Here is a 27,316-nt window from a genome sequence, read left to right on the forward strand (position 1 = left end):
AGTGGCCATAATTCAAACACGTTGACTATGCAAGGGTTCCTCCTGGAACTCTCTTCGCTCTCAAAAGTCGTTGTGGATATTTTTGAAATGTTTATTTACACCAAGCTCCATACAGTTTAAAATGGCATGTTTCAAAATACGTTGCATTGTATGTATAGTAATAACTGTTCTCTTTCTCCATTCTGAAGCATGCAGTGTGTGGTCTGTTTGCACTATTTTGCATTAACACACCAATACAACTATGACATTATAATGTGTTGCGTAATGTTTAAGAACAGCAAGCATAACCTTTCAATTGTTGCTGAGGATTAGTGGTTCATTATTTATTTAATAATGGCTTCACCGACAGGAATACTACTTCATGAATCATAGGCTATCCTTATGATCTACAACAGCAGCATTTCAAGTACTTTTTTTTTTATTATGTTTAATTTAAACTCGCCTATTGCTCACCTAAAGGCTATCGGAAATTCAGAGCGAAAAATGTGTACCATTGCAAATTCATATGCTGTTCAATTTGCATATCTTTTATTCATATGCACTCTAGAAATCTGAACAAGACTCACAAGCCGTTCAAAGCTTTCCATCTGATGCCATCTCTGTTGCTAAGACTAAAGCGAATAGATTCAAACATTCATGTGTAACTCAACACGCAAACACACAGGACCAGATTAAAACACATGCTTCCTGTGTCGAAGAAACTTCTTAGGACTCCTAGTTTGGGGACGTTGTCTCCAAAGTGCTGGTTTAATCTGAAAGAAGGACACAAAGAGAATCATGAGTTTCAAGTGTGGTTATACATTACAATACACAAAATCAGGCGAAGCTATGCAAACATCGGTTTCTATGACCATCGTCACTATTTCGTAATTTGGCCAACTCTATCCAGGGCAATTAGGTTTGAGGCTAGCCATACTACTCAAGGATGCTTACAGGGATTGAGTTATGGTACCCAGGACATTTCAGAGGGGAGGGGTACCAGTTTCTCCCCCAGCCCCCATATCACATCACAGCCCATATACGCTCAATGAACATAAACACCAAATTAGCCAGAGCTAAAAACATCCCCTGGACAGAACACTTACAATAATAGAACCCCTCAAAGAACGGTTAAAGAAATTGAATCGTGCAAAGAACAGTTAGAAAATACAACCCTACTAAGAACAATTAAAAAAATATACCCCTGCAAAGAACGGTTACAAAAACAGAACCCTGCAAAGAACGGTTACAAAAATACAAACCTACAAAGAAAGGTTAAAAAAAATCAACCCTCAAAAGAATGGTTAAAAAATAGAAATCTGCAAAGAACTGTTGCAAAAAATACAACCCTAGAAAGAGCAGTTCCAAAAATAGAACCCTGCAAATACAACCTTACGAAGAACGGTTACAAAAAATACCACCCTGAAAGAACAGTTACAAAAATACAACCCTAGAAAGAACGGTTGCAAAAAATACAACCCTAGAAAGAACGGTTACAAAAAATACAACCCTAGAAAGAACGGTTACAAAAAATACAACCCTAGAAAGAACGGTTACAAAAAATACAACCCTAGAAAGAACGGTTACAAAAAATACAACCCTAGAAAGAACGGTTACAAAAAATGCAACCCTTGAAAGAACGGTTGCAAAAAATACAACCCTAGAAAGAACGGTTACAAAAAATACAACCCTAGAAAGAACGGTTACAAAAAATACAACCCTAGAAAGAACGGTTACAAAAATACAACCCTTGAAAGAACGGTTACAAAAAATACAACCCTAGAAAGAACGGTTACAAAAATGCAACCCTTGAAAGAACGGTTACAAAAAATACAACCCTAGAAAGAACGGTTACAAAAATACAACCCTAGAAATTGAGCCAACAGCCCTAGAATCTAAACCATCCACCCTGCGTCCTTCCTACCTTTGACGGTGAGGTTGGTGCTGCACTCCGCCCTGCCTAGTTGGTTCTCGGCGATCACCTTGTACTCCCCGGAGTCCTTCGGCCCCACCGTGAGTACGAGCAGGGAGCACACGCCGCAGGTGTTGGAGATCAGGTAGTTGGTGTTGGTGTGGAGGCTGATGTTGTCGCGCAGCCAGGTGACGCGTGGGGTGGGCTCGCCGCGCACGGCGCAGGTCATGTAGCACTCGTAGCCCTGGGGCGCGTTGTGCTTCTTCAGGGGCACCAGGAACTTGGGCGTGCGCTCCAGGGTGCACGCCTTGCTCTCGGACTCGCTCAGCGTGAACTTCACTGTGGGACGGAAGGGGATTGGGTTAATGGGGTCGTGGTGAAGGTTCCTCATCGTACGATATAAGTAGGATTTGGTTGTCTATAAGTGGACATACAGGTGAACATAATTGAAGGACAATTCAGTTTTCTAAATATATACATCAGTTTTGTCTATTTCCATTATTAAGTAGTCTTTTTTTATATTCACCCCTTCTGTTGTAGTACCTTAATCTCCCTCATGGGGAAGGATATTTATAGATCTACCTACCAGTTTATACTATAGATTGAAAATCAGTACAATATGCACATTTGGATTTTAAATGAAAACAAATTCACTGGAAAAGCTGTTTGCTTTCATGATAATGAGAAGACGCATCAGCTGTCAGCGTACGCTCCTCTCATAACCATACGTTCACAAACAGCCGATTCCTTATCTCATTATCCTGCTTGATAAGGAGAGGACCCCCGGGGCCTGACCTTTCTTGGTGCTGATGGACCACTTGGCACTGCTGGAGGGCTTGGAGGAGCCGATGTCGTTCTTGGCGTACACCCTGAACTGGTACTCGCGGCCCGGCACGATGTTGCAGGCGGTGAAGCGGTTGTTGAAGATGCGGTCGGCCACTGTGCACCACGTGGGCTTGGTGGAGTCCCGCTTGGTGACCACGTAGTACAGCCGGTCGTCCCTCTTCTCGTCCGGGGACCCCTCCCAGGACACGGTCACCGTCCCGGGGACTTTCTCGTCCAGCTCCACCGGGCCCGGGGGCTTGGGTTCGTCTGGGGGGGGGGGGGTTGATTATGGATGAGTGGGTATGCATGTAAACGCGTGGATACGAAGAGATGGACACGCAAACGCACAGTGACATGCATGTACGCACGTATAGCCACCTACATCCGCGCACACACCTAGGCCTAAAAAAAATAATATGTGGTTCCGGTTTCCGACCGACCCTGTCAATTTATGTGCGAACCAAATTATTTTATGATCATGGAAGAAGAAAAAAGTTGACGCAAACTATAATTACGTTTTTGTACAGCACCTCTTGATTCTGTACAAGGATGAGCGCATTCTCTCGTTTTTAAATGAAAACAACCTACCTATCATTCGCTGCCGCTGGAAAAAATAAAATAAAAAAATAAAATAAATTCCCTACCTACCCACGACCTCAACTGACAACCAACAGGAACCAAACTTTCTTATTTTTTTAGGCCCTATACACATACACACATTGACACACACGCGCGCAGCACGTGAACGAACCCACACGCTCGGACACACACACACGCTTGGGCGCACGCACACCCAAGCACAGACAACATGTACGCGTGAGGCATACACCCAAGAGTGAATCGGAAAGGCACTGAACACACCTACTCGTGATATTGTAGTTTAGCTTTTTTGGAGTGGCATTCCAATAGATATTTGTGATCTGACCTGTGACTCTGATCTCCACGCTGAAGGACTCCTGGCCGACGATGTTCTTGATCATGACGGTGAACACGCCCGTGTCGGACCGCTCCGCGGAGGGGAGGAGGAGCTGCGAGGCTCCCTCTGTGTTGCTAATGGTTACCCTCTTGGAGATAGGCACCCCATCCTTCAGCCACTTCACCTCGGGCCAGGGAGACGCCTTGGCACAGTCAACGCTTCGGTTAAGAGCTCAGCTTTTTAAGAATTGAGTCATTAGCATAGTCACCCTTAGCCCTGGAGTAACTCATGCATCTCTGTTCATCCGTGGCCCAGAATGCATTTCACTGCTGGGTGGAGTTTGTCGGATCTCCCTCCCTCACCACAATACGTACATGTTGGGTAAATACTCCTGCCGTTGAGCAAGGCACCATGCTGATGGTTAAATGCTCCTAGTGTAGCTAGTAATGGTTGAAGGCTGCTAGTGATGGTCAAAGGCTCTAGTGCTACTAGTGATCGTTAAATAGTCCTAGATATGGGTAAATGATCCTAGTGGTGGTTAAATGCAGAGAGTTTTGTAGTACAGTACATGAAAAATAGATGATCCTAATCATATTTATTAATGTACTATTAAGTATTTAATCTGGCCAGGTCATGTTAATGTTCAATTCCTTCTTGCTCAATAATGCCTATAGGTCAGGCTGCGGACATAGGGCTTCAAACCCGGAACCTTTCGGCTCGCCCTCCCGCGGCCTACGTCGATGCTCACCTCGTAGTCGACGTTGAAGCGCGCAGAGTTTCCCGCCCGCACCACCACCAAACTCTTGATCTTGGAGTTGGTGAACCGCGGCCTCACTGGACACGGCAGGAAGTTAAACCGTCAAACAGATTTCGAATGAGAACGTGAGGATTTGGTCGTCGAAAACACATTCACACGAGTCGACTTACTGCTATATCGCAGTCAGCTGACACAATGTATTGAGTGCTAGTTCGATAAGAACATGTTATCGTAGTCTACATGATTATTTTGTATTATGATTATGACAGCTCATTATTTATTAGAGAGTTGTAGGGGTAGTAAACTTAGTTGGTAGCATCATGATTATTAAGATTAAGGCTGAGCATAAGCTTAAATAACGACTAGATATTCGCAGTACATTTACATTAAGCGCATATAGCAGTTACAATGAGTACACTAGAGGATGTTCCTAGAATCAAGCACTAACAATCGCTAGGTTAACAACAAAGCTACAGCAGGAGACCAGTAGTGTTTAGTTCAGGAAGTGAGGGAGACGCGTGCGGTGCTCAGCCCTACCCGGCGGGGGCATGGCCAGGACGTAGTTGTCCAGTTCGCAGGGCTCTCCGCTGCCCCCCTCGTTCAAGGCGATGACCCTGACCCAGTACATGGCCATGGACTTCATGCCCTTCACGGTGAAGGTGGAGCCGGTGATGGGGCTCATGTTGCAGCGCTCCCACTCGGGGCACTCTGCGGGCCGCATCTCCACCCAGAAGGCCTTGGCCTCGTCCTGCTCCCCGGGGAGGTCTTTGGGGTTGGTCCAGGACAGACACAAGGTGGTGTAGGAGGAGTCCGTCACCTTCATGTCGATGACCTTACCGGGCGGCTCTGGAAGAGAGCGGTCGAGTGTTGTGGCTCATTGTTCAGGCAGTGACGGAGGAAAATGGTATGGGGTCTACTGAATGGAGTCATATGTGTGGCTAAGCTTTACAGTCCATAGGAGACACAGAATAACAGTCCATTGAAGAGTAAAATGTGTTGCTAGGCATTGCACTCCACTGGTAGGGGGTCTGCTGAATGGAGTCATGTGGAGTGCATGAGAGATCTGGACTAAGTGATGGAAGGAGGATTCAACATTTAATTGCAATGCAATTGACATGGACAGCCCTGAAGCAACATGGAGTTGTGAAAATACCTACTTTTGGGGTCCCTGGCGAATACGAACTCTGACGGGTTGCCGAATTCTCCGGCCCCGGAGTCGTTGACGGCGGCCACGCGGAACTCGTACTCCAGTCCCTCGTTCACCTCTTTGACTCCAAAGCTCTTCCCTGTAAAGAGTCACGGTATCCAGTTTAATACACATTAGAGACTGAGACAAACTGAGCCAGCGTCTGTTGGCCCCATTCTCCATACGACCGGCGTGGTATGCTAATCGGGCGAGGGGAACCCCGTGAATCGGTTAGATCAGTGGTCTAAAACTTTTGCTACTTGTGTACATCTTTTCTGCTGAGTACCCCATTCACCGGCAGGTGAAACATTAATAATGTATGTCCGTTCTGTTAGGCAGTGTAAACCTTAACATTAAAAGGGCGCAAATTTAATGAGAAACATGGGCTTGTGCTTTTTGCAACTGTTGGCTAATTTCTCCAGAGAGGAAGCACAGCACCAGGGGAGGGTCAGAGCGTGTAGAGGTGAATCCAGTACAAATGCATTCCTCCTGGAACTGACGCCATTATGGTGTTTCTGAATGCACTTTGTTTTTCATGGATTCTCTTTCTCCTTGTTTTCAGATTAAATTTTCAACCACTTTTTGATTTTCTTTTTTTCGGAATCACACCTACTCAGGGTGATAAAAAAATGTATAGTTAGCATTTCTTTTAAGTTATATGCATATATATTTTTTTATTTTATTTTCAGAATAACTCCTGCATTACTCCAAAGTACCCCTAGGGGAACACGTACCCCAGTTTGAGAACCACTGGTTCAGATGGACCTTGTGGTGTACTGTCGGACGTGCGAGCCACCGACCTTTGACCAGCTGGTCGGGGGGGTTGACGGCCCCCCACAGGTTGCTCCCCTTCTTGCGCTTCTCCACGTTGTAGCCCAGGATACTGGTGCCCCCCGTGTTGCCCGGGGCGACCCAGGTCAGGTTGATGCAGTCCTTGAAGGCACTGACCACCTTGGGTGCCGAGGGGGGCCCAGGGTATGCTGGGAAATTGGAATTGGTGTAAATGGTTCATGGTTGAAAAGAAGACAAATGTTATGATACTTCGCAATCCCATTTCTAGCCCTTACCCCTCCCCCTTGTTTTGAAGGGGGAAGGGGGGAGGGGGAAGGGGAAGGCGTAAGGGTTAGAAATGGGATTGGGCCTTACACCCTAACACCTCTTGCCCACTGCATCTGTCCTTTGACGGATCCCATTGACTTTGAATGGGGCGGAGCCGCAATGCATTCTGGATCCATCCGTTCCGTTGGACCCGTCGGCTCCGTCAAAAAGTGACGGATCGACAGCGATGGATCCGTCATCCAATCATATCGCGTTTGCTCGGGCTTGGCTGACGGATGCCTCTGCAAAGACCACTCCCCCATCCGTCACCCGTTGACAGATGGGGGAGTGGGCAAGAGGTGTAACCCTAACTTCTAGTAAGGCATCGGACATTTTCACCTTGGGTTGGGCTTACCAAATAAAATCACACTTTTAATGTAATGTGTAATAATAATAATAACCAACTAACAGTAATAATAATGATAAAGAAACGATTACGATATAACGATAAATAAATAAATTATTAACACATAAATTATTTTTGTATTTACAAATTTTCTTCCACTTGCAGAGCCTAAAAGATACATGCAATGGATCCGAACATGTGTGTGTGTGTCTGTTGCCAAGACAAAGGTAAAACACTGAATCATTGTCAAAGTAAGAACCCCGCGGTACCTTTAGTGCCGGCCTGGACGTCCTCGCTCTCCATGACCTCGCTGACGCCCATCTCGGTCTCCACGCGGAAGCGGTAGCAGTAGCGTCGGCCGTGCTCCACGTCGATGTCCCGGTACTGGGCCTCCGGTCCGATAGGGCCCAGCTTCTTCCAGGTGTTGCGGCCCACCTGCTGGCGCTCCACGATGTAGTTGTCGATCTTGCAGCCGCCGGCGTCCTTGGGCGCCCTCCACTTGACCTCGACGGCGGAGGACGAGGCCTCCACGATCTCCAGCGGCCCCATGGGCGGTGTGGGCCGGTCTGTGGGCGACGCAGAACCACACGTTCCTCAACACGTTCTCCTCCGTCGCTCATCCTCGACGTTGGATCAGCCCATCGATAAGTCAACGGCAAACTTTAAATGCGAGGATGAAGCGTCGTGCTGCAGTGACTGCGACTGGAAGACTGGCATATCGCCGTGACTAAAACTGAATGCCTGGACTCTCCTTATCGTTAACCGGCCAGCACCCCATCAGCGATTTAAAATGTTTTGCCTGTATGTCCGTCAATTACGGTGCCCATTGCACTCCTGATCATCCCTGGAAGGAGGGATCCCCCACTCTGCGTTCCTTCTCTAGATGTCATCCTTGCTCATAAAGGGAGTTATTTTTGCTCTCTGGGGGGATAGGGTCAGGGGAGTGTCATACAGATAAGGCCTGTTAAGACCTTTGAGGCTACCTGTGATTAAGTGCTATGCAAATACAGTTGGACATTTGGAGTCCAACCCAAAACTATGAAACCATGTACGTGCCTAACAGTGTAAACGGCGTTTCACACACTGACCCAGAACCACCAGCTCGCTGTAGGCCTCGATGCTCCCGAACTCGTTCTTCAGCTTGATCTTGACCTCGCCGCTGTCCTTGCGCTGCAGCTTGATGAGGTTCAGGCGGCACTCGCCCTCGCTGTTGTCGATGCGGATGTTGGACTGGTCCGACAGCTCCTCCCCGTCCAAGTACCACTGGATCTTCACAGGCTCGCGGCCCAAGTGGGGCACCTTGAAGGTGGCCTTCTGCCCCTTCTTCACCGTGACGGGGGCCTTGAAGGCCTCGATGTCCTCTGCGCTGAATCTGGGCGGATCTTAGGGAGTGGCATCAGGCAGGTTGGTTAAACAGGAGGAGGAGATTTTGTGTTTTTTCGTTTCGGAGATGGGTTATTGGTGATTAACCGTGAATTCTGATTAAGGACGCAAAGGAGTACGCATAAACGAAATGATAAACCAAATATTCTAAATAGTATTGTAATACATTTCCAGACCTATTTCAAATACATGATTTATAATGTTAGTATTTTGGCAGAGGCTTTATAAATTATGTTTTGTTCGCCACCATTTTACAATAATGCCTTCCAGACAAATCCGTTCGTACAGTGAAATGCATGGTCTCACTTTCAGGAGCTTTAAAAAATAAAGAACACCTACAAAAGTTGGTACTCAAGTACTCAGGGATTCGGGCCTTGTATTCAATACTAATTTCTTTGTCGTTAAGGAGCATAACATGTCATCAAGGAGCCGGTACGCAACAGGCCTTAAGATGCCTGCAGGTAGACTGGAGCCTTTGTAATTCAAACCAGAACCCTCCAGGCTGAGAGACTTATACCCTCACTACTAAATAGTTAGAAGTTAGTACCCTTACTACTAAACTAGATGACCCAAGCATCCTGGAAGCAAATTTATCGCATCATTGTTTAATGCTTTAACCCAACATACCGAATGCTGTTGAATGCTCTAACACAACGCATGTATCCACTTCTTTAAAAGGGCAGCATATTTACCTTCAACACTGATGACCGCTTCGGTCTTGCGGCCGTCGGCCTCAAAGCGATACGTCCCGCTCGTCTCCTCCGTGACCTTACTGATCTTCAGTCTGTGGAAACTTCCGTCTTTAGAGATGGTTAAATCCTCATTTGACGTAATCTTGAAAGGGGGAAAAGTGGAGACAGGTTTTAAGACATTGTGTTGCAGTGTGGGATTCGGCTTGAATAACGTTAATGATGAATGTTTTTCAATCTTTATGTTACGTTAATGATGAATGAAGTCATACTACGTCATGTTTTTTTTTGTACGAAGCAGCTTTATGTTTGCATGCTATTTAGGAGCAGGTTGGGGTTGTTGCTCAAGGACAGCTACAGGTAGACAGTGGACATTGGGATTCAAACCCAGAACCTTTCAGCTGATAACACCCTAACCATGAGACCAGCCTGCCCCACTACTCATTAACTCTGATCAGAATCTAACACTCTCTTTTTACATGGAGGCCTGTGGCTACATCTTTATGTTTACTACGATACCAAGGGCTCACCTCCTCTCCATCCTTGTACCAGAATCCTTCACATTCTTCGCTGCTCACTTTGCACTCGATTTCTGCTGGTTCTCCGATGATAGCTTTAACGTCGGAAAGCCCAGCGTGGAAGTGAACCCCTGGATCTGGGAATAAACCACCGGTGGGTGAGTAAATTCGCACGTGACTCTCAGACAGCTTGGCAAAATGAGAGCGGGTAAATGCATGTTAACTTTATACATTGATGCATTGCATACACAGCTGCATGTTATGTACGTATATGAGTTAATACGCTTCCCTCAACTCTAAAATCGATCAAACATCACCCTTGACATTTCTTGTTGATCCATGCTGTGTGTGTTTACACTAAATGCATGTTGAATGTCAAAGAAGATGTTTGAATGCTCTTCAATTATTGACAGCCGTTTGAAGTAGTACTTCAAAGTTGATGTTTGAATGCCCTTCAATAATTGACACCAGTTTGAAGTTGTACTTTATGACCTTCTAGTTATTTCCCCCAATTGATTAGCTTTCCCCGCATCCCTTTAATAAAGCCTCACACTTTTCAAGGGTTCATATTGTAACTGATCTTGCCGGATCTACCAACATTTGTCAATTAATGTACTCGCACTTGAGTACATTAATTGATAACAAATGATAACAAAACTTTTACTCTTGTTGAACCAAACTTTCATCTTAATACAAAGGAGGGATACATTTAGCTTCGTGAATGCATGATTGTATTCACCTTCAAATTTCTTAGACTTCCCTGCACTTGTTTTTTCATTTTGAAAATATTGACTTAAAAGGCAACTGGAGTTGCGAAAGCAGGAGCAAAATAAAAAAAGTACATAGGCCTATATATATATATATATATATATTTCTTTTTTTTATACATATTTATATATATGCGCATATGGTTTTCATCAACATCCCCTAAAGGTAATATCATCCTTGCAGCAAAGCTTGGCTCTAATCAGTAATCTTTGCAAAAAAAAAAAAAAAAAGCGCCATTTAATCTCCCCCAGAGATCAAATGTTTGCTCCCGTTTGATAGCTCACACCTTCAAACGGCCCAGAAAGTCATCCGTTTGATCAGATGGCTTTGCTGCGGGCCAGGGCCCTCTCATGCGGGGCCTAGTGCCCTGCCCTGGGCCTTACCGACCACTGTCTCTGGGATCAATGGGTCCTGCGATCCCCCCGCTGATTGCTTCCCCTTGCGGGGGGGCTTCCCCCCCCCCGGAGATCCGTCTCCGGCCCCCGGAGCCTCATCGCCTGTTTCCGTGGACAACTACCATCTTTTGGTTTCCATGGTTTGCCGCGTATTCATAATTACAATTGCATTTTACATTTAAGATTACATTTAGCTTTTTTCTAGAGAGACTTGGGTCCAATCCCATTTCTACCCCTAACCCCTTACCCTTACCCCTTACCCTTACCCCTTACCCTTACCCCTTCAAAAGAAGGGGGTGTGGTAAGGGGAAGGGGGAAGGGGTAGAAATGGGATTGGGCCTTACAATAAGTACATTTGTCAAAAGAAGGAGAAACAATATATCTCTGTGGGTACAGTAAGGATGTTCAAAGAACCAAGTGCCGACCACTAGCAATCATTAGGTTAACCCGTTCCCCGTATACAAGAAATATAGCTAGGATAAGTCTATACAAGTGCTATTTTTAAAAAGTGCAAGGACGTACAACATACAATAAGTGTGTACATTCAGTGCCAGGACGTACAACACACAATAAGTGTATACATTCAGTGCCAGGATGTACAACTGCCTAGGTGAACTAATTATTCTAGGTGAACTAATTATTATCATTCACTCTTTGATTGGCTGTTTTGTCTGCGGCTGCTGTTGACATGACGATATTAACACTACTACTGGACCGACTTACCATTTAGAATGCGAACTTCAGGACAAATAGATGGAGGCACAAACAATCATTACAAACAACCAACAGAGACTGGGGGTTAATCATTTAACCAATCTTTCCAGGTGTCATTTAGGGAAATTGTAGGGTTGTTTTCTCTATCTTTAATAGATGTTTGTTTGTGTTCATTTAAAGACCCCAATTATTTCTGTTTAAGTCGTTTACTCAGGATAACAGTAGATCAAACGCAGGAATTTTTACTACTCTTGTTTGGTTTGTATTTTGGCTGATAGTCGCTTATACTCCCTCAAAACACAAAAAGCACTGTTGTAATGGTATAAGAGTTTGTTTTGGCTGTCTTTTTGGACACATTTAAATATACAAATCGATGAGATTAATTCTAAAGAGGTAATATATCGTGGTCTTGTTAAGGTACGGCCACACCAAACGTGTTACATGCGTAGGGTTATGCGCGTATCGCCCCTAACCTGCCGCCTGATCATTGTGTGTCACAAAAATGGTTCAACTCGCCTTACGCGCCTACGCAGCTAGATGAGCCTGCCAAAAACTTATTTTACCCCGCTTTTTTCTTTTGCTCCACAAACATGGCTGAGATCACGACCATCGCTGGGCTGTATTTGTTGTGGGAGTCCGAGGAACGTAGGAAACACACTGAAACGATGACTTGGTCGTCCATGTTCTTTCTGCTTCTGTGCGTCCTTCGTCTCTCTGCCAGTGACGTTGGGTCAAGCTCAACGCTGATTGTCTATCGCGGCTAAGCGTCACGTGTAAGAGCGTAAAGAGTTATGTTTTTGTGTCAGGCACGTTAGGTGCGTAAAAGCGCGCCTAACGCGCTGCTTTAGCGTGTGCAACGCATCTACGCTCCGAAACCAATGGTTCCCTACGCAAAACTGCCAATTTTCTACGCCCTCTTACGCACATGACGCGCTTTTGTGTGGCCGTAGCTTAGGTCTACCATGCACGGTTCAGAGTGAACTCCTTACCTACGACTGTCTCCGGGATCAGGGGGGCGTCTCTGACACGTTTCTTACGCTTGCCTCCTTCCCCCTCCGCCCCTTCTTCATCGCCGTCTTCATCACCTCCATCGCCTCCCTTTCCGTCGCCTCCACCTGCTCCTCCACCTGCTCCAGCTCCTCCAGCTCCACCTTCTCCTCCAGCACCACCTCCACCTCCAGCTCCACCCCCAGCTCCGCCTCCAGCTCCACCCCCAGCGCCACCTCCTGCACCACCCCCAGCTCCGCCTCCTGCACCACCCCCAGCTCCGCCTCCTTCACCACCCCCAGCTCCGCCTCCAGCTCCACCTCCTGCTCCTCCAGCTCCACCTCCTGCTCCTCCAGCTCCCCCTCCTGCTCCTCCAGCTCCACCTCCTGCTCCTCCTGCTCCTCCAGCTCCACCTCCTGCTCCTCCAGCTCCACCTCCAGCTCCTCCAGCTCCACCTCCTGCTCCACCTCCAGCACCACCCCCAGCTCCACCTCCAACTCCAGTTCCACCACCACCAGTAGCGTCTACAGCACCATCACCACCGGCTCCACCAGCCCCTCCCCTGGCCTTGGCGGCGGCGGCTCTGGCCTCAGCGTCTGCTTTAGCCTGGACCTTGTCCACCACCTGCTGGGCCTCCCACTCCTCTTTGGCCTTCTTGGCGGCCACCAGCTTCTCTGCCATCTCCTTCTCGTACTTGGCCTGTTGGTCCTTGGCGATCTTCATCAGCTCCTCGTCGTTGCCGCCGCCCGCCACTGTGTCCTTGCGCGCGCCCTTCTTCCCCTTGCCGGCGGGATCTTTATCGGCTGAGGACAGAACCACGGTGGTCAATGTATCGCTACATTACATTTTTACATTCACATTTAGGGAATAGAGCAGACGCTTTCATCGAAAGTGACTTCAAATAAGTATATTTGTCAAAAGAAACAATCTATCGCTGTTGGTTGTTCATTGAACCAATTGCCAGGCACTTAACCCATTCCTTGTATACAACGAAGCTGGCTATAAGGGGTGGAGGAGGGGGGGGGGAAGTAACGGGGGGAAGCAATGCAGAGTCTAAGTGACCTCTGAAGCGGTGAGTCTTGATTCTTTTGTGGAAGCTGTTGAGCAGCTCTGCGCTCCTGACATCGTCACGGAGCTCGTTCTACCACTGCGGTGAACATGAAACCGATGAATGCTAGAACTCACCCTCCACGATCAGAAACGTGTTGCAGGACTTGATCCCTGCCACCGCTGCGTAGATGCCCCCGTCCAAAGGCATGACGTCCCTCACAATCAGCTTGTGGATTAGCTTGTCCTCCGACACCAGGATCTGGAACTTCTCCCCGTCTTCGAGCGGGGCGGACTTCCCGAACCATTTGATCTCGTTCATGGGAGCGGTCAGAACACACTGGAACTGAGCGTTCTCCCTCTCAACGGCCTTCACCTCTTGGATTTTGACCGCAAAGCTGACGTCAGGGACTGGCAGGTTGAAAGGGAAGAAGAAGATGAAGGAAAACCGTGAAAAGAGCACAAGTGAATCCACAGAACGTAGCTAAGCGTTAACCACACAAGGTGACAGCCAGCTCGTCAGGAGCAATAAGGGGTTAGGTGTCAGGGACACCTCGCAACCTTCCGCTTACAAGTCAGCCAGCTCTACCTCCTGAGCTACTGCCGCTAGCGAACCTATCCCACCTGAGGCGACCTACCTTTAAATTCAGTGGAGAAAACATTGACACCCCCGACGTCCACCGAGTAAAGTCCAGCGTCTTCTGACCCCAGTTTCTTTATGGAGAAAACGTACTTCTTTCCAATCCGTTTCAAACTGTGCTTCAGCTCTTCACCCAGCTCCGTGGTGAAGGGAACCATGATTCCATCCTGAAGGTAAGGGAAAACGTTGAAACAAGACACACGGGCGGAGAGCCACCACTCATGAAGACCATCAGAAACATGGAGAACACATAGTTATTGTTGGGGTCTCACCTTGTAGAGGAAGACCTTGCTGTTGGGGTCTTTGAGGTCCATGTCGATCTCAATGGTGGCACAGTCATTGTCCTTGACGTCAATGTGTTTCAGAGTGCTGATGTGCGACACAAACTGCAACAACAGGAGATGAGAGATCGGAGCAGAAGAAGGAAACGTCTTCAGACAAAGCCGTGATCAAGCAAAAACAACCTAGATGTGGTTGTCGTACACACCAGCATCTGTTCCTTTGAACATGCCGGTAAACATGCCCTTGCATTCCGCTGTCAAGCTAGTTGTGATATTGATGGATAATGGATCATAAGTCACTGCTTTTAGAAAAGAGTCGGCCCTTTATCTTCTGATAAATATCATTTGTACGCATCTTACAAAACATATCAGTGCACGTTGTGCACTGTGTGAATCCCTGTGCAATATAAACCTCAGTTCTGTCATTTCCATGTGTATCGTAGTCTTTCATTCCGTTCAATTTCAATTCAATTTTATGTGTACAGCCCTTAATCTCAATGTGGCCCGGGAAAGGGAAGTCTGGGGCCACCTGCTTGAGCTGCTCCCCCCGCGACCCGACCCCGGATAAGCGGATGAAGATGAGATGATGAGAGCCCTTAATCACAGGTGCAGCCTCAAAGGGCTTAGCAGGCCGTATAGTTATGACACCCCCCTGTCCCTAGCCCCGCAGAGGGCAACAGAAAACTCCCGTAATTAGCAAAGAAGAAATCTTGAGACGGAACGCAGAGTGGGGGGGGGTCCCTCCTTCCAGTGTTGCTCAGGAGAGCCCCTCCTTCCAGTGTTGCTCAGGAGAGCGTTCTCTGAAGTGTAGACACACCTGTACCTGTTGTCCCCTTCCATGGTGCTCCAGTAGGAGGACGTGTGGGGGAGCACAGGCCTACCTGAGCCACCTCGGCCTCCTTCTCCTTCCTCATCTCGTTCAGCCTCGTCAGCATGCCGCGGAAGTTGGTGATGCCGTACTCGATGCAGATGCTCTCGTAGTCTTTCTTATCGGCACTGAGCAGGATCTCCCACACCTTCTCCTCGTTATCCATGGGCTTCTCCTCGCGGGTCCCATCGGGCTTTCTGCAGGAACCAGACGGCGTCTTTAACACCTCTCACTTTGGAACACATTGGGCTGTGCTTTTTATGGCTCCGAGCAATTTACAATTGTTTTTTGTTAAAACTAAGCCTTTTTCTTTCACGTTTTACATTTTACTGCTGCCAACTTTGTCTTTCAGGCTTTATTCTAGTGTAGGTGGCCCTGGTTAAAATAATCATCACGACACTGTGAGGTACTGTGTTTTTGCCTACCGTTTCTTCAGTTGTTTTCTGAGTTCTGAGGGCTCTGAGGAATCATACAAACAGAAATAAAAGGTGGGTAATGGATTTATGCACATCACATAGTTAATGGTAATTATTTTCTTGTAAAAAAGTATGTTGTCTATGAGCTCAGTGCATACATTCAAAGATTGGAGTGACCATGGGGTAGACGTAATTAGTTTTGAGGAAAAATAATTAATATCAGCGCTTTTCTATTATTTGTGACTTTATTGATTTAAATAGAAGCTCACCTTCCACTTTTTGTTCCTTTTTCTTACGGAATCCAACTAGATAAGAAAAGCATAGATATCAAGTAGTAGTAGTTTGTATATTCAGCAAAATTATAGATTAAATCAACATGGAATAGTCTGTATTTGAATACAACTTCAAACGTATATGAATTAATTACAATAAGTAAATTTGTCAGAAGAAGAGAAACAACAATACATCGCTGTCAGGATTTTCATAGAACCAAGTACTAAAAAGAACTTGGTTAACCCATTCCCCGTATAAAACAAAGATAGCTAGGATAATGCGGTTCACAATGATAAGTACTATTTTTAAGTGCAAGGTCGTACAACCAACAATAATGATAATATTCAATTGTAAAAAGTCTTGCCGTTGCTAATTCTAAAGGATTAGAATTAGAAGGATTGCCTCAGAGAGATAAAGGAGTTCCTACCCTCTATGACGTTCAGTAGCACGGTGCACACTGCCCGGCCGTAGTCGTTGGTGGCGAAACACTTGTAGGTGTCTGCATCGTCCGGGTCCACCTTGTTAAACTGAGCACAGGGTGACGCGTGAGGTTTCCTATTCAGAATACCTTCACTTCAGAGTGCACGTTATATTCATACATAGACATCTACATTCCCCTGTCACCATAGCATCCAACCTACCCTGTAAGATAAATCGATACAATTGTTTTCTCCTCTTAATTAAAATACAAAGACATCAAAGATTAAAATTCCATTGTGGAATTTTAAAAAGAGACGATACACAAAAGTCACGAAAAACCCAGTTTCTATATATTTTTAGGCCGATTTACCAACGGTTCAGCTTCTATACGGTGTGTTTCTATGGGCAGGCTCACCTCGAGGGTGTGCTCGCCGGACACCTCGTCGAACTTCTGCTGACAGGTCTCCGGGTGGAAGACGATCTCGCCGTTGGCCCGGCCCCAGCTGACCTTGGGGGTCGGGTTCCCGATCACTTTGGCTTTGAACACGGCGAGTTTACCTGGGGAGGGGCACAACAAGTCAGGAACCAGAATCCTCCGCAATCCATCAGCGTACAGGGGCAAGGCCCATTCTCTCTTCTCGATCCCTCTCTTTCACTCTCGATCTCATTCTCTCTATCGCTCTATCTGTCTATCTATCTATCTATCTCGATATAAACCTATCTCTCTCTCTTTCTCTTTCTCTTTCTCTCTCTCTCTCTCTCTCTTTCTCTTTCTCTTTCTCTTTCTCTCTCTCTCTCTCTCTTGAAATAAATCTATATCTCTTATATATAAAGCCATGTAACTAGTTTAATGTCTCTTCCCAAATAGGAAGTTATTTTTTCTCCAAGTCAAATTAGCAATACGTGTCCTCATCATGATTTATGAGTCCATCTGCTCTCCATGGATATATTGGGTAAAATGAGCCCTGAGTGAGGGTAGGATTACATGTTCACTGAGAGGCCCCTTACTGCATCCGATGATCACCCTCATATATAAATGTTTCTGTTCTGTACTCCTCCTATGTATGAGCGCTTTGGTCATGTCCTGATGTTCACCAATGTTGGAAACGGCCATAGTGTCGGCCATCAGTGTGATTAAGTTTCATGATATCTTTGGTTTACTATTTTATGAGTTATGAGTCATTTCGCTTATTTTTCTAATTCGTCCATTTGGTCAAGGAGCAGGTATGGATAGACGTGATCAAACCCAGAAACCGTGAAGAGAATAAAACCCTAACCACTAGACTATCCCTATCACTAACCCCCCATGATTACATTGTAGTTCTTTGATTATATGAGTGTAGTGAGGGTTCGCAATGGGGTACGTACCCTCCTGTGTGGTCAGGGTAGTAGTGAGTTGGGCCTCAGGGTAGTAGTGAGTTTGGGTACCTACCCTCTATGGTCAGGGTAGTAGTGAGTTGGGGTACCTACCCTCTATGGTCAGGGTATTAGTGAGTTGGGGTACGTACCCTCCTGTATGGTCAGGGTAGTAGTGAGTTGGGGTACCTACCCTCTATGGTCAGGGTATTAGTGAGTTGGGGTACCTACCCTCTATGGTCAGGGTATTAGTGAGTTGGGGTACGTACCCTCCTGTATGGTCAGGGTAGTAGTGAGTTGGGGTACGTACCCTCCTGTATGGTCAGGGTATTAGTGAGTTGGGGTACGTACCCTCCTGTATGGTCAGGGTAGTAGTGAGTTGGGGTACGTACCCTGTAGAGTCTGGGTAGTAGTGAGTTGGGGTACGTACCCTCCTGTATGGTCAGGGTAGTAGTGAGTTGGGGTACGTACCCTCTATGGTCAGGGTATTAGTGAGTTGGGGTACGTACCCTTGTGTATGGTCAGGGTAGTAGTGAGTTGGGGTACGTACCCTGTAGAGCAGGGCTATTCAACCTCCTTAACAAGTGGGCCGAAAAGGAAAACCACTGGGGGTTCATGGGCCACACAGAGTAAAACTACGTGAATGAATCGCTGCAAATCAATCGTACTTAAAGTAGTGTTAACTTAATATATATAGCACTACTACATAGAATAAACTTGTCAGAAGCATTCCTTCATTCTTCACTTTTAATCGTATCATTATCAAAGTTAGTTTTCACATATTTTGGACACGTATTTAGAATTCAACAATGTTGTTTGAATCATCACAAAACAGAACTACTGGACATTTTGAGCCAGTGAGTCAGTGAGAAGGATTGCACTGCCTTGTTTGCCTAGTTTGGCTCATCCTGAGACACTCATGCAGCTTCTCATAGGTCATGGAGCAACGTGCCCTTGTTCTGATGGTATTCATATGAGAAAAGCTAGACTCGCACGTATCGGTTGAGCCAAACATTGTCAGAATAAGTGATGCCAGTTCCTGATTGTGGGGTACTGATACCGGCTAGTATCACCGGCTACACACAGAAACATTTGCATGCAAGTATGTTTCTCCTTTATTTTATTTATTTTTTGCATGCAACCTCTTGCGGGCCAGAAAAAAATGAAGAGGGGCCGCATTTGGCCCACGGGCCGCTAGTTGAATAGGCCTGCTGTAGAGTCTGGGGAGTAGTGAGTTGGGGTACGTACCCTCCTGTATGGTCAGGGTATTAGTGAGTTGGGGTACGTACCCTCCTGTATGGTCAGGGTATTAGTGAGTTGGGGTACGTACCCTCCTGTATGGTCAGGGTATTAGTGAGTTGGGGTACGTACCCTCCTGTATGGTCAGGGCGATGGGCTTGCGGGTGAAGTCCGGGGTGGTGGCGTCCTCAGGCAGCTCCTCCTGGAACTGGGTGATCATCACCCCGGGCACCTTGGACTTCTTCTTAATGCCTGGGAACAGGAGGACACGCTACAGGGAACGTCGGGAACGCGGTACAGAGGACAGGCACTGGGAACTCGGGCGTGCCATCGCAGCAGAACCCGGTCAGCTTCCAGTGAGGGTTAGGGAGGTTCACCTCTACTGTCGCCTCATGTTAATACAAACGAACATGTTTAGTAAGAAAAGCATTTATATCAGGATATAAATAATATATCAATAATTCATTATTAATATCAAGATGATATAAAATGACGTTTTAGTTATTATTAAGTTTTGGTTATTTAGTTAACTTTTTTGTAGTCTATCTTTACTGTAGCCTTCAATGTTAATGCAAACTAACATGTTTAGTACATAATAAATGTATTCATGTTAGGAGATATAAATATGATCAAAATATAAATTCGAGAACAAAGTTTGAGTTATTCCAGTCATATTTTTGGTTGTTTACTTTTACTGCAGTCTTCAATGTTATTACAAACTAACATGTTTAGTACATAAGAAAAAAAAAACATAAATATATCTAAAAAAATTAAAGAATATTAAGTTGACCTTGAAGTTCATAGATTCATACCTTTTTATTTTTTGATTTTATTGCAATTTTTCTATTACTTATTTCAATGAAGCATAACTATTTCAAATAATGACAAAATTAAATATTGTCTTATTCACTTAAAAAAATCCTATCGTAATACTTGGAATATACATCTACAGACCTTGAATATTGTATTTCATATGCTTCTGCTATCGCTCAACACAGTTCAGTTTAGATTTGTGAACCCGCCCAGTTTGTACAGAAGACATTAGCTTTCTAACTGAAGCAGAATCGCTTGTTACTATCTTCCTGTTGTCCTGAATACTAGCTCGTCTGAAAACAATGAAGTTGATAACTTGTTAAAATCTGACAAATAGTAATATTTATGAAACATGAATTTAGATCAGGGGCGTTTCACCCTAAGATCAAGTTCACAAACATGGACCGAACTGTGCTCTTGAAATGCCGGATAAAAGCAGCATTATGCTAACTACAGTAGCGGAAAGAACACTAAGATTAGCATTACCACCAGCAGGATTACATGGATTTCAGTATCTTGTTTCAGCGAGGTCTTTGCTCCTCAGCCCGCAGCGTGAGAAGCAAGGACGGCTTTGGTCTATTCTCCACGGTACCAGATGTTCTGTATCTGTTCGTGACGCTCGAGCCAGGTCTCTACCCTGGCTCTGCCTCCGTCCTCTGAACCCACTGGGAGTCACTGGGAGCCGCCCCAACACACATGCCACCGCAGCCCCAGTCAGTGCACAGTCATGCCGATGTGAGAAGGGTGGTGCCGGTGGATTCAAGATGTGTGAGTGGGTATGGATGTGCTTTTGAGTTAGTTTTTTCCATCACTTTGCATACCTCTTTCACAGGGCTGGGCGTCATCGGAAACGTCGACTTAACAGGCAACACAACAGCGGGGAGGGGGAAATAGGACAGTAAGATAGAACACAAACACAATGAAACGGGTCCTGAGAGAGGAGAGTCGGGATACGAAGACACAGGGACATTCATTGTACAAGGACGGGTGGGTTCAACACAATGACGTAGGGGGGGGGGGAGGAGGGGGGGGGGGGGGGAACACAAAGGGACACATCTGGAACAGGCCAAAGCAATGGAAGGACAACTTAGACAAATCGTATGAAAATGGATGGATAAGATGTGAGTTGTAGAAATGTTAGAAATGATGTGTTTTGTCGTTGGACTGGTTTGCTGGACGGCAGAGAGAATCTGCTGGTTGGATCTGTTGTTGTGCGGAATGTGTTGTTAGAAAACTGCTTCCACTGGATTTGGTCTTGGAGATGTATCATCTCTAATCTTCGCTCAAGTTCAGTGATGATCTTCACTTTCGGAGATGATACTTGCGTTGTTTCTGTTGTTGTTTCCTTCCCCCATTATCATTCTTCATGGCTGAGCTCTTCCTTTGTTTTCATGTTTCACCGGTTTTATACAAGAATTAAAATTAGAATTTGATCCACACTCCCTACTCCCGTTCATTCTTCGCTTCTGTTCTTGCTTGTTTGATTGACGTGTCGAATTAACCAATCAAGGCCCCAAGAGAGGTCAGGGGGATGGATATGGTGATGGGCTGTGATGCCAAGGTCACTCTTGAGAGGTCACCAAGAGGTTTTTCTCGGCGGTAGTTAATTTGGATTTATACATCTTCATATACTATGGTGTTTTATTTAGAAGACTTGGGATCGATTATACTTGGAAGGATTAATTATTGTAGTTTCTTCACTTCTGTGATTAAAAGCAGCCCTCTTCCATAATGAGAAACCTTTAGCAATTCAGATACGGAGCGAAGGGATCACCAGAAGAGGAGTTGAACGTGAACGTTTTAAAAAGCGTCATCCTACGTTCGCGCCCGGCCTTCCTCGTCTACTTAGCTCCCTGTCTTCAACCTTCAAACGTCTCCCGGTCAGGTATCTCTGTGCTCTTACGTCCTGACCTGGCGATGGATCGATAGCCAACCCCGTCGGCTCGTGAAACTGTGAGGGTACCGTTCTCCCTGACCTTTTGATTGACAGCCATGGCAACCAGAGAGGAAAACCTCTGGCCTTTACTCACCCCCCTGGCCGGCGGCAGTCTGGTCAGCGATTTTGGACTTCTTCATCATCTTGTCGTCCAGGAGTGTACGGCCCACTCAGAAAGGCTCTGGAGGATTCGGAAACACAAAACACGCAGGGGATTGGTTTTGGTGCTGCTTTTACTACGTTTTACATTGACAACATTCAGCAGGCGCTTTTATCCAAAGCGACTTACAATAAGCACATTTGTCAGAAGGAAGAGAAACAGTATAGCGCCATCGTTACAGTAACGATGTTCATAGAACCAAGCGCCAAGCACTAACAAACCTAATTCAACCCATTCCTGTATGCAACAAAGCTATTTTGCAAACAAAGCTTTCACTAGGCTTTTGTCATTTAACAGAGGCTTTGAACCTCACTGTGCTGCAGTGAGATTCATGTTCTAGAAGAGCAGGTGGGATTAGTCACCTGCTCAGCGATGCCTACAGGCAGCTGTGGATGTGTGAACACATTTCTTTAGAGTTCTATTTTTTCAATCATATTGTGGTTGATAGATATTTATTACTTGGAGATGCTAGGTGGAGGAGCCAGAACTAAATAGGTGCACTGCCTTATACTTATTAACTACATATGTATATGACATGTACTAATAAGACATCTTGAATCTTGAACCAACCCAGTTATATTGTCTGGGAGTAGCCAAACGACACAAGACACCTTTTTATTTCTGGAAACGTTAATTAAATACGCCCAAACACATTAAGTAACAGGCTGAGATCAGGTTCACCGTATAACCAAGGAAACCTTCAGCAGAACACGTAAGGATGACGACCGGTGTTGTCGGAATGAGCGGAGCCTCCTTCCTGCTATTACCACCAATGTTCAGCGAGGGGCAGCACCCAGTCCTGGTTTATCCCCTGGCCTGGTGACCCCTCAAGCCCTCCAACCCCTCCACCCTCCACCCCTCCACCCCTCTTCCCCCACACCCTCCACCCTGCAACCCTACCGCCGTCTATTCTGAGAGTGCTGCTGCGCTGACAGGCTGTGATTACGCTATTGAATGTCCGGGGCCTCTGTCGGATCAGCCGGGGATGTGCTGAATAAATATTAAAAAAGAGACGGGGGGGAAAAAAAACGAAAAGCACACGCGGCAACTGTGGGGATTTATTCACCCTTACACCCCAGACAGAGCCCCGGTAATACTTCAGGAATTATTGATACTGATATACTACTGCTCCGACTTCTGCTCATAAATCCACCGCTACCGCCACCCATTTATTATATCGTATAGTGTGTGTTTGTGTGTGTGTGTGTGCGTACACTGCTTTGGGATATTCACGCAGGGTTACGGCTAGCTTGTTCTGAATAGTAATTGGCTGGTCTAAATGTGTTTCTAATGGTATGTTAATAATGTCCATGATTATCAGTAGCCAAATATGAACTTGCCTTAAACCATATGCGGTAGAATAGTTTCATGCTTTGGAAGGGGGCGCTTTATATGTCCGTCGGTATTTTCTGATCTTTCTGATAAACTTTGATCTTAAGGCCTAAACCTCTGATTGGTTGAAGAGATGGTGGGTGGGCTTAAATGTGTTTAAGGTGTTTGGTTTTGTGAAACCTTTTCATCATTGATCTTTGAGGAGATGTGACAGGAAAAGTGAATGCTATTTTAGGTTAGCTTCACATTCTACATTTTTGATATGGACTATAATGGTCATCATAATTTATCATTCTTGATATAGTCATCTTTATAATTGTTTTCTTGTCATTGTAATTAACCATTGCATAATGTTTGCATCCTTAACAAAGTACACTAAAGATACAATTTCATTGCTTATAACTTTGAAAATCATCCTAACAACAAACAACAAATTGAAACGATAGTTGACAATGTTTACAAAAAAAAGTTCTGTTCGAAATATATCATAACAATTTATATTCTATATATATCATGATGCTTTTTCATATATAAATATATATATATATATATTATGTAAAATATATTAAAGAGATCTAATTCAGTTGGCAAGAGTCTATAAGTTCCAGTCTCAGCATTGAATGTTTCCTCTTGTATTGACGTCACAGATTTCATATTTCAACATTTCAACCCAGATGGTTGTACCCAGACTCTTCTCTATCTCAACACCATTTATATTAATCATTTTATGCCAGAAAAAACCTCCTCTTTCCCTCTGAAAACACCCCCTAATCTCCAGCGTGTGTGTCCTCTCCCGGCAGAAGTGTTTAAGCAAGGCTTTTATTTTTAGCCGGGCTCGTGCTGACGCTCTGAATAGATGTGTGTTCACGCGGCGCGGCTGGCTCCTGTGAGCGCGTGGATATGAGCTAGCCTCACACATATGGTTGAAGAGACCCTGTCTGCAACCAGAGACGTCTGGCCGGAGGCTCCTCCACATTAAAAGCCCCCGTGCCCCTAAACTGAAATCACCTCTATCAAGAAGCAGTAGTTTTATCAACACACTTAGTGAGATAATCAATCCAATCACCTTTCTAATGGTGTTGGAAGCCCGCAGGCGGATTCCCATTAAAAGACCACTGCTCGTCTATTTTTATTGTCATATTTCCAAGCTCTCCGACTGAATGTGCTTCTGTTGAGCCACCCGTGATCTCCACACATTTGGAAATTAACAATAAGACTAACCATCACATATGGTAGTGGAGACCCAGCTTCAACACGAGCTGTGTGTCCAAAGGCTCCTTCACATTAAAAGCCCCCCCTGCTCCCCAGGTTTATATAATCTTTTATTTACGCCTTTCAGTCGGGAACCAGTAATCTCCTAAATACAATTATAGTCCCGACATCTCGCCAAGGCTCCCTTGGTCGGCCTCCATTAGGGGCGCTTATAAAACGATGGAGGCCTCGCCACCATTCCAGAGATTTAGCAGACAAGCGCCTGCATTAAGGGCTCCAGATCAGAGTGGACATGTTTTGATATCATCGTTACACGGCCTTAGAATGTGAGCTGGCCGCTAGCGCTGGCGGCCCGCCGCCCCATAGGACCAAACACCATCCCCCTCCAAGCCCCCGGCCCGCTTCGGTACTCGGTGTGTTGTCGACAAGTCTCTCCCCCCTCTCTCGTCCCAGTGCTCCCATCATGCGGCGATGGTTGAGGGGTTTGAACGTGTCGGTACTGGTGATGTGTCCGTCTCAGATGAACAGATGTTGATTGAGGCGTTCGTGACATCGCCGCCCGTACTTGTGAGCCCCGTCGGGTTTATTTCTGGGATGCGTTCTAAATAGGAAACTTTATTTAATTTGTTCGGTATTGTGTGAGTGTGAGGGTGTGAGGTCTGTTAATTGGGAGTGCCTCGTGGTTTACGCATGAGATGCCTCAGAAAGGAAGGTGCTAGTATTTGCTATTCTGGTGCTTGCTCAACACCCTGACTTGGCAACGCAGATTTGCAGACGGATAACCTTTGAGGGGTTTCGAATTTTGGTATTTTCTTTTTGAAGTATCGGTTGATGATTGTTGTGTGCGTGTGTGTGTGTGTGTGTGTGTGTCTTGCGTCTCTCTGTCTCCAATACCCCGGAGAGAGAATGACGTGTCTTGTGAGTAATGTGGACCTCCTGCGAGCTCCCCCCGTCTCCCTCTCCCTCTCTCCCACTGTCTCCCCCTCCCTCTCTCTCCCTCCCTCTCTCTCTCTCTCTCCCCCTCCCTCCCTTCCTCTCCCCTCTCTCTGGGAACGGCATCTGCGCCCTCCCTCTCCCCCTCTTTACATTTCTTTCCCCCTCTTTCTCTCCCTCCCTCCCCCTCTCTCACCCTTCCTCCCCCTTTCCCCTCCTCTGCCCCACTCTTCCCTCTTTCCCTCTCTCTCTCCCTCTCTCCCTCCGTCACTCTCTCCCCTCCTCTCTCCTCTCTCTGGGAGCGGCGGTGTCTGCTCCCGTTTCAAATGTCCTGCTGCGGAATGCGACCGCGCATGACCGGGCCACTGCTGGCCGCCGCCCCGACCGCGACCGGGACTTTATAACTCAAACAGAACCCAGCGCTGACGACAAGGCCTTCTGGAGACACACACACACACGCGCGCACACACACACACGCACGCACGCACGCACGCACGCGCACACACACACACTGCTTCCCCCCGCTAGATCGGCAGACATTTGTTTCAATCACGGCGCAGGGTTGACATGTGATGCGGGGCGAGGGGTGTGTGTGTGTGTGTGTGTGTTGGGGGGGGGAAATGCATCATGTTGAATTGCGATACGAGTATTGGGTTGAAACGTGTTTTGCAGTGTGGGAGTGTGGGGAGGATTTATTGATCATGTGAGGCCTGCATTTCTGGATCAATCACAAGCACATTTGAAGTTTGTTGGTTTTTGTTACGTCTGAACAGGCACCCTCGCCACATGCACGCACGCACGCACGCACGCACGCACGCAAGCGCAGGCACACCCCTTGAGACGGGGGCGTTTCGGGGGGATAGCCACCATGTTTCTAACAGCCACCCAATGGATTTATCATGAATTACTCAACGGAATTCAGCCTGCATTCAGCCTACCCATGAATTGAACCAACTAACTACTAACTAACTAATTCCCCCACGCTGTTTGGCAGCTCGGTTCAAAGTAAACCTCAGCTCCCCAGCTAGGACTTCAAACCTGTTGCTTTTCCGCAAACATTATCTTTTATGGGTGAGTTCAAAACACACATCCAACCAAAGACACCTCAAATGCATTCCTGTAATCTTGTAAAAAAAACTAGAAACCTGAAACTCGATGCCATCTTTCCCAATTTGGCGTCGTAAACCCGGGCTTAATCCCCGAGCGCCCCTGAGTAACCCAAGCACCGCTCAGTCTCGGCCCCTCCGGTCGAGGAGATAAATGCTTGGAAAGTTAACATCTTCGTTAATTGCATCTTAATCCCAACCTGTCGTCTGACCCAGTCACCTTCTGCTGCTGCCCTCGACCAATCACTCGCTCATTCCCCTTTCACACGTTCACGAGGATTAACTCACAACCCAGAGCAATGTAGACAGCCTTATACATGATTAACTCTGCCCCCCCATGCACCGTAGCGGTTCCCGGTCCTGTGTGGGACGGTCTCCCCTACCTGGTCTCTCAGTTGTCCTGGTTCTTCTCTGCTCGTCCCCGTAGACAGGTGTCTGGAAACACGGCTCTCAGAGTGCCTGCTTGCCCCTCTGATCTACGCTGTAATAAAACCTGCCCGCGCTGTGTGTGAGCGTGCGTGTGTGCGTGTGTTTGTGTGTGTGTGTGTGTGTGTTTGGGGAGAGAGATTCTACGTGATGCCTCCCGACGCCTGCTGCCCGGAGCCACCGGCTGCCAGAAGCACTTTTAGAGATTTCTCTCTTCGTGCCGTCTCTCTTCCCGCAATACCATTAGGTGGGTGGGTGGGTGAGAGTGTGCGTGCATGTGTGTGAGTTTGTGTGTGTGGCTCAGTTTGTGAGTGGGTGTTTGTGTGAGTGTGAGTTTGTGTGTGTGTGTGTGGGGGGGGTCTCTGTGTGTGGGGTGCTGTGTGTG

At 46.4% G+C, this 27,316-nt stretch overlaps 1 protein-coding gene across 9 annotated transcripts; it reads right to left on the reverse strand.

Moving 5' to 3' along the window:
* Window positions 1-77: 77 nt before the first annotated feature.
* Window positions 78-27,316, reverse strand: LOC132471304 (immunoglobulin-like and fibronectin type III domain-containing protein 1). Of its 9 annotated transcripts, none has more exons than XM_060070487.1 (28): window positions 26,889-27,316; window positions 21,857-21,943; window positions 20,648-20,683; window positions 19,146-19,265; window positions 16,834-16,976; window positions 16,426-16,525; window positions 15,995-16,030; window positions 15,735-15,768; window positions 15,323-15,506; window positions 14,433-14,546; window positions 14,159-14,327; window positions 13,659-13,931; window positions 12,908-13,276; window positions 12,794-12,817; window positions 12,476-12,604; window positions 10,761-10,874; window positions 9,622-9,746; window positions 9,095-9,236; window positions 8,108-8,401; window positions 7,289-7,585; window positions 6,376-6,555; window positions 5,547-5,675; window positions 4,927-5,235; window positions 4,381-4,466; window positions 3,642-3,834; window positions 2,687-2,983; window positions 1,904-2,230; window positions 78-752 (listed from the first exon to the last, which is right to left on the reverse strand). In XM_060070487.1, exons 2-28 carry the CDS (start codon window positions 21,903-21,905, stop codon window positions 748-750), a joined length of 4,278 nt encoding a protein of 1,425 aa, XP_059926470.1. In that variant the 5' UTR covers window positions 21,906-21,943; window positions 26,889-27,316; the 3' UTR covers window positions 78-747. The 9 variants fall into 9 exon arrangements, with proteins under 9 accessions (XP_059926470.1, XP_059926467.1, XP_059926473.1 ...); XM_060070484.1 differs by having other exon boundaries at window positions 12,887-13,276; XM_060070490.1 differs by lacking the exon at window positions 12,794-12,817 and having other exon boundaries at window positions 12,476-12,661; window positions 12,986-13,276.

The sequence above is a fragment of the Gadus macrocephalus genome, chromosome 13 (genome assembly GCF_031168955.1).
Source record: "Gadus macrocephalus chromosome 13, ASM3116895v1".
Taxonomy (NCBI): domain Eukaryota; kingdom Metazoa; phylum Chordata; class Actinopteri; order Gadiformes; family Gadidae; genus Gadus; species Gadus macrocephalus.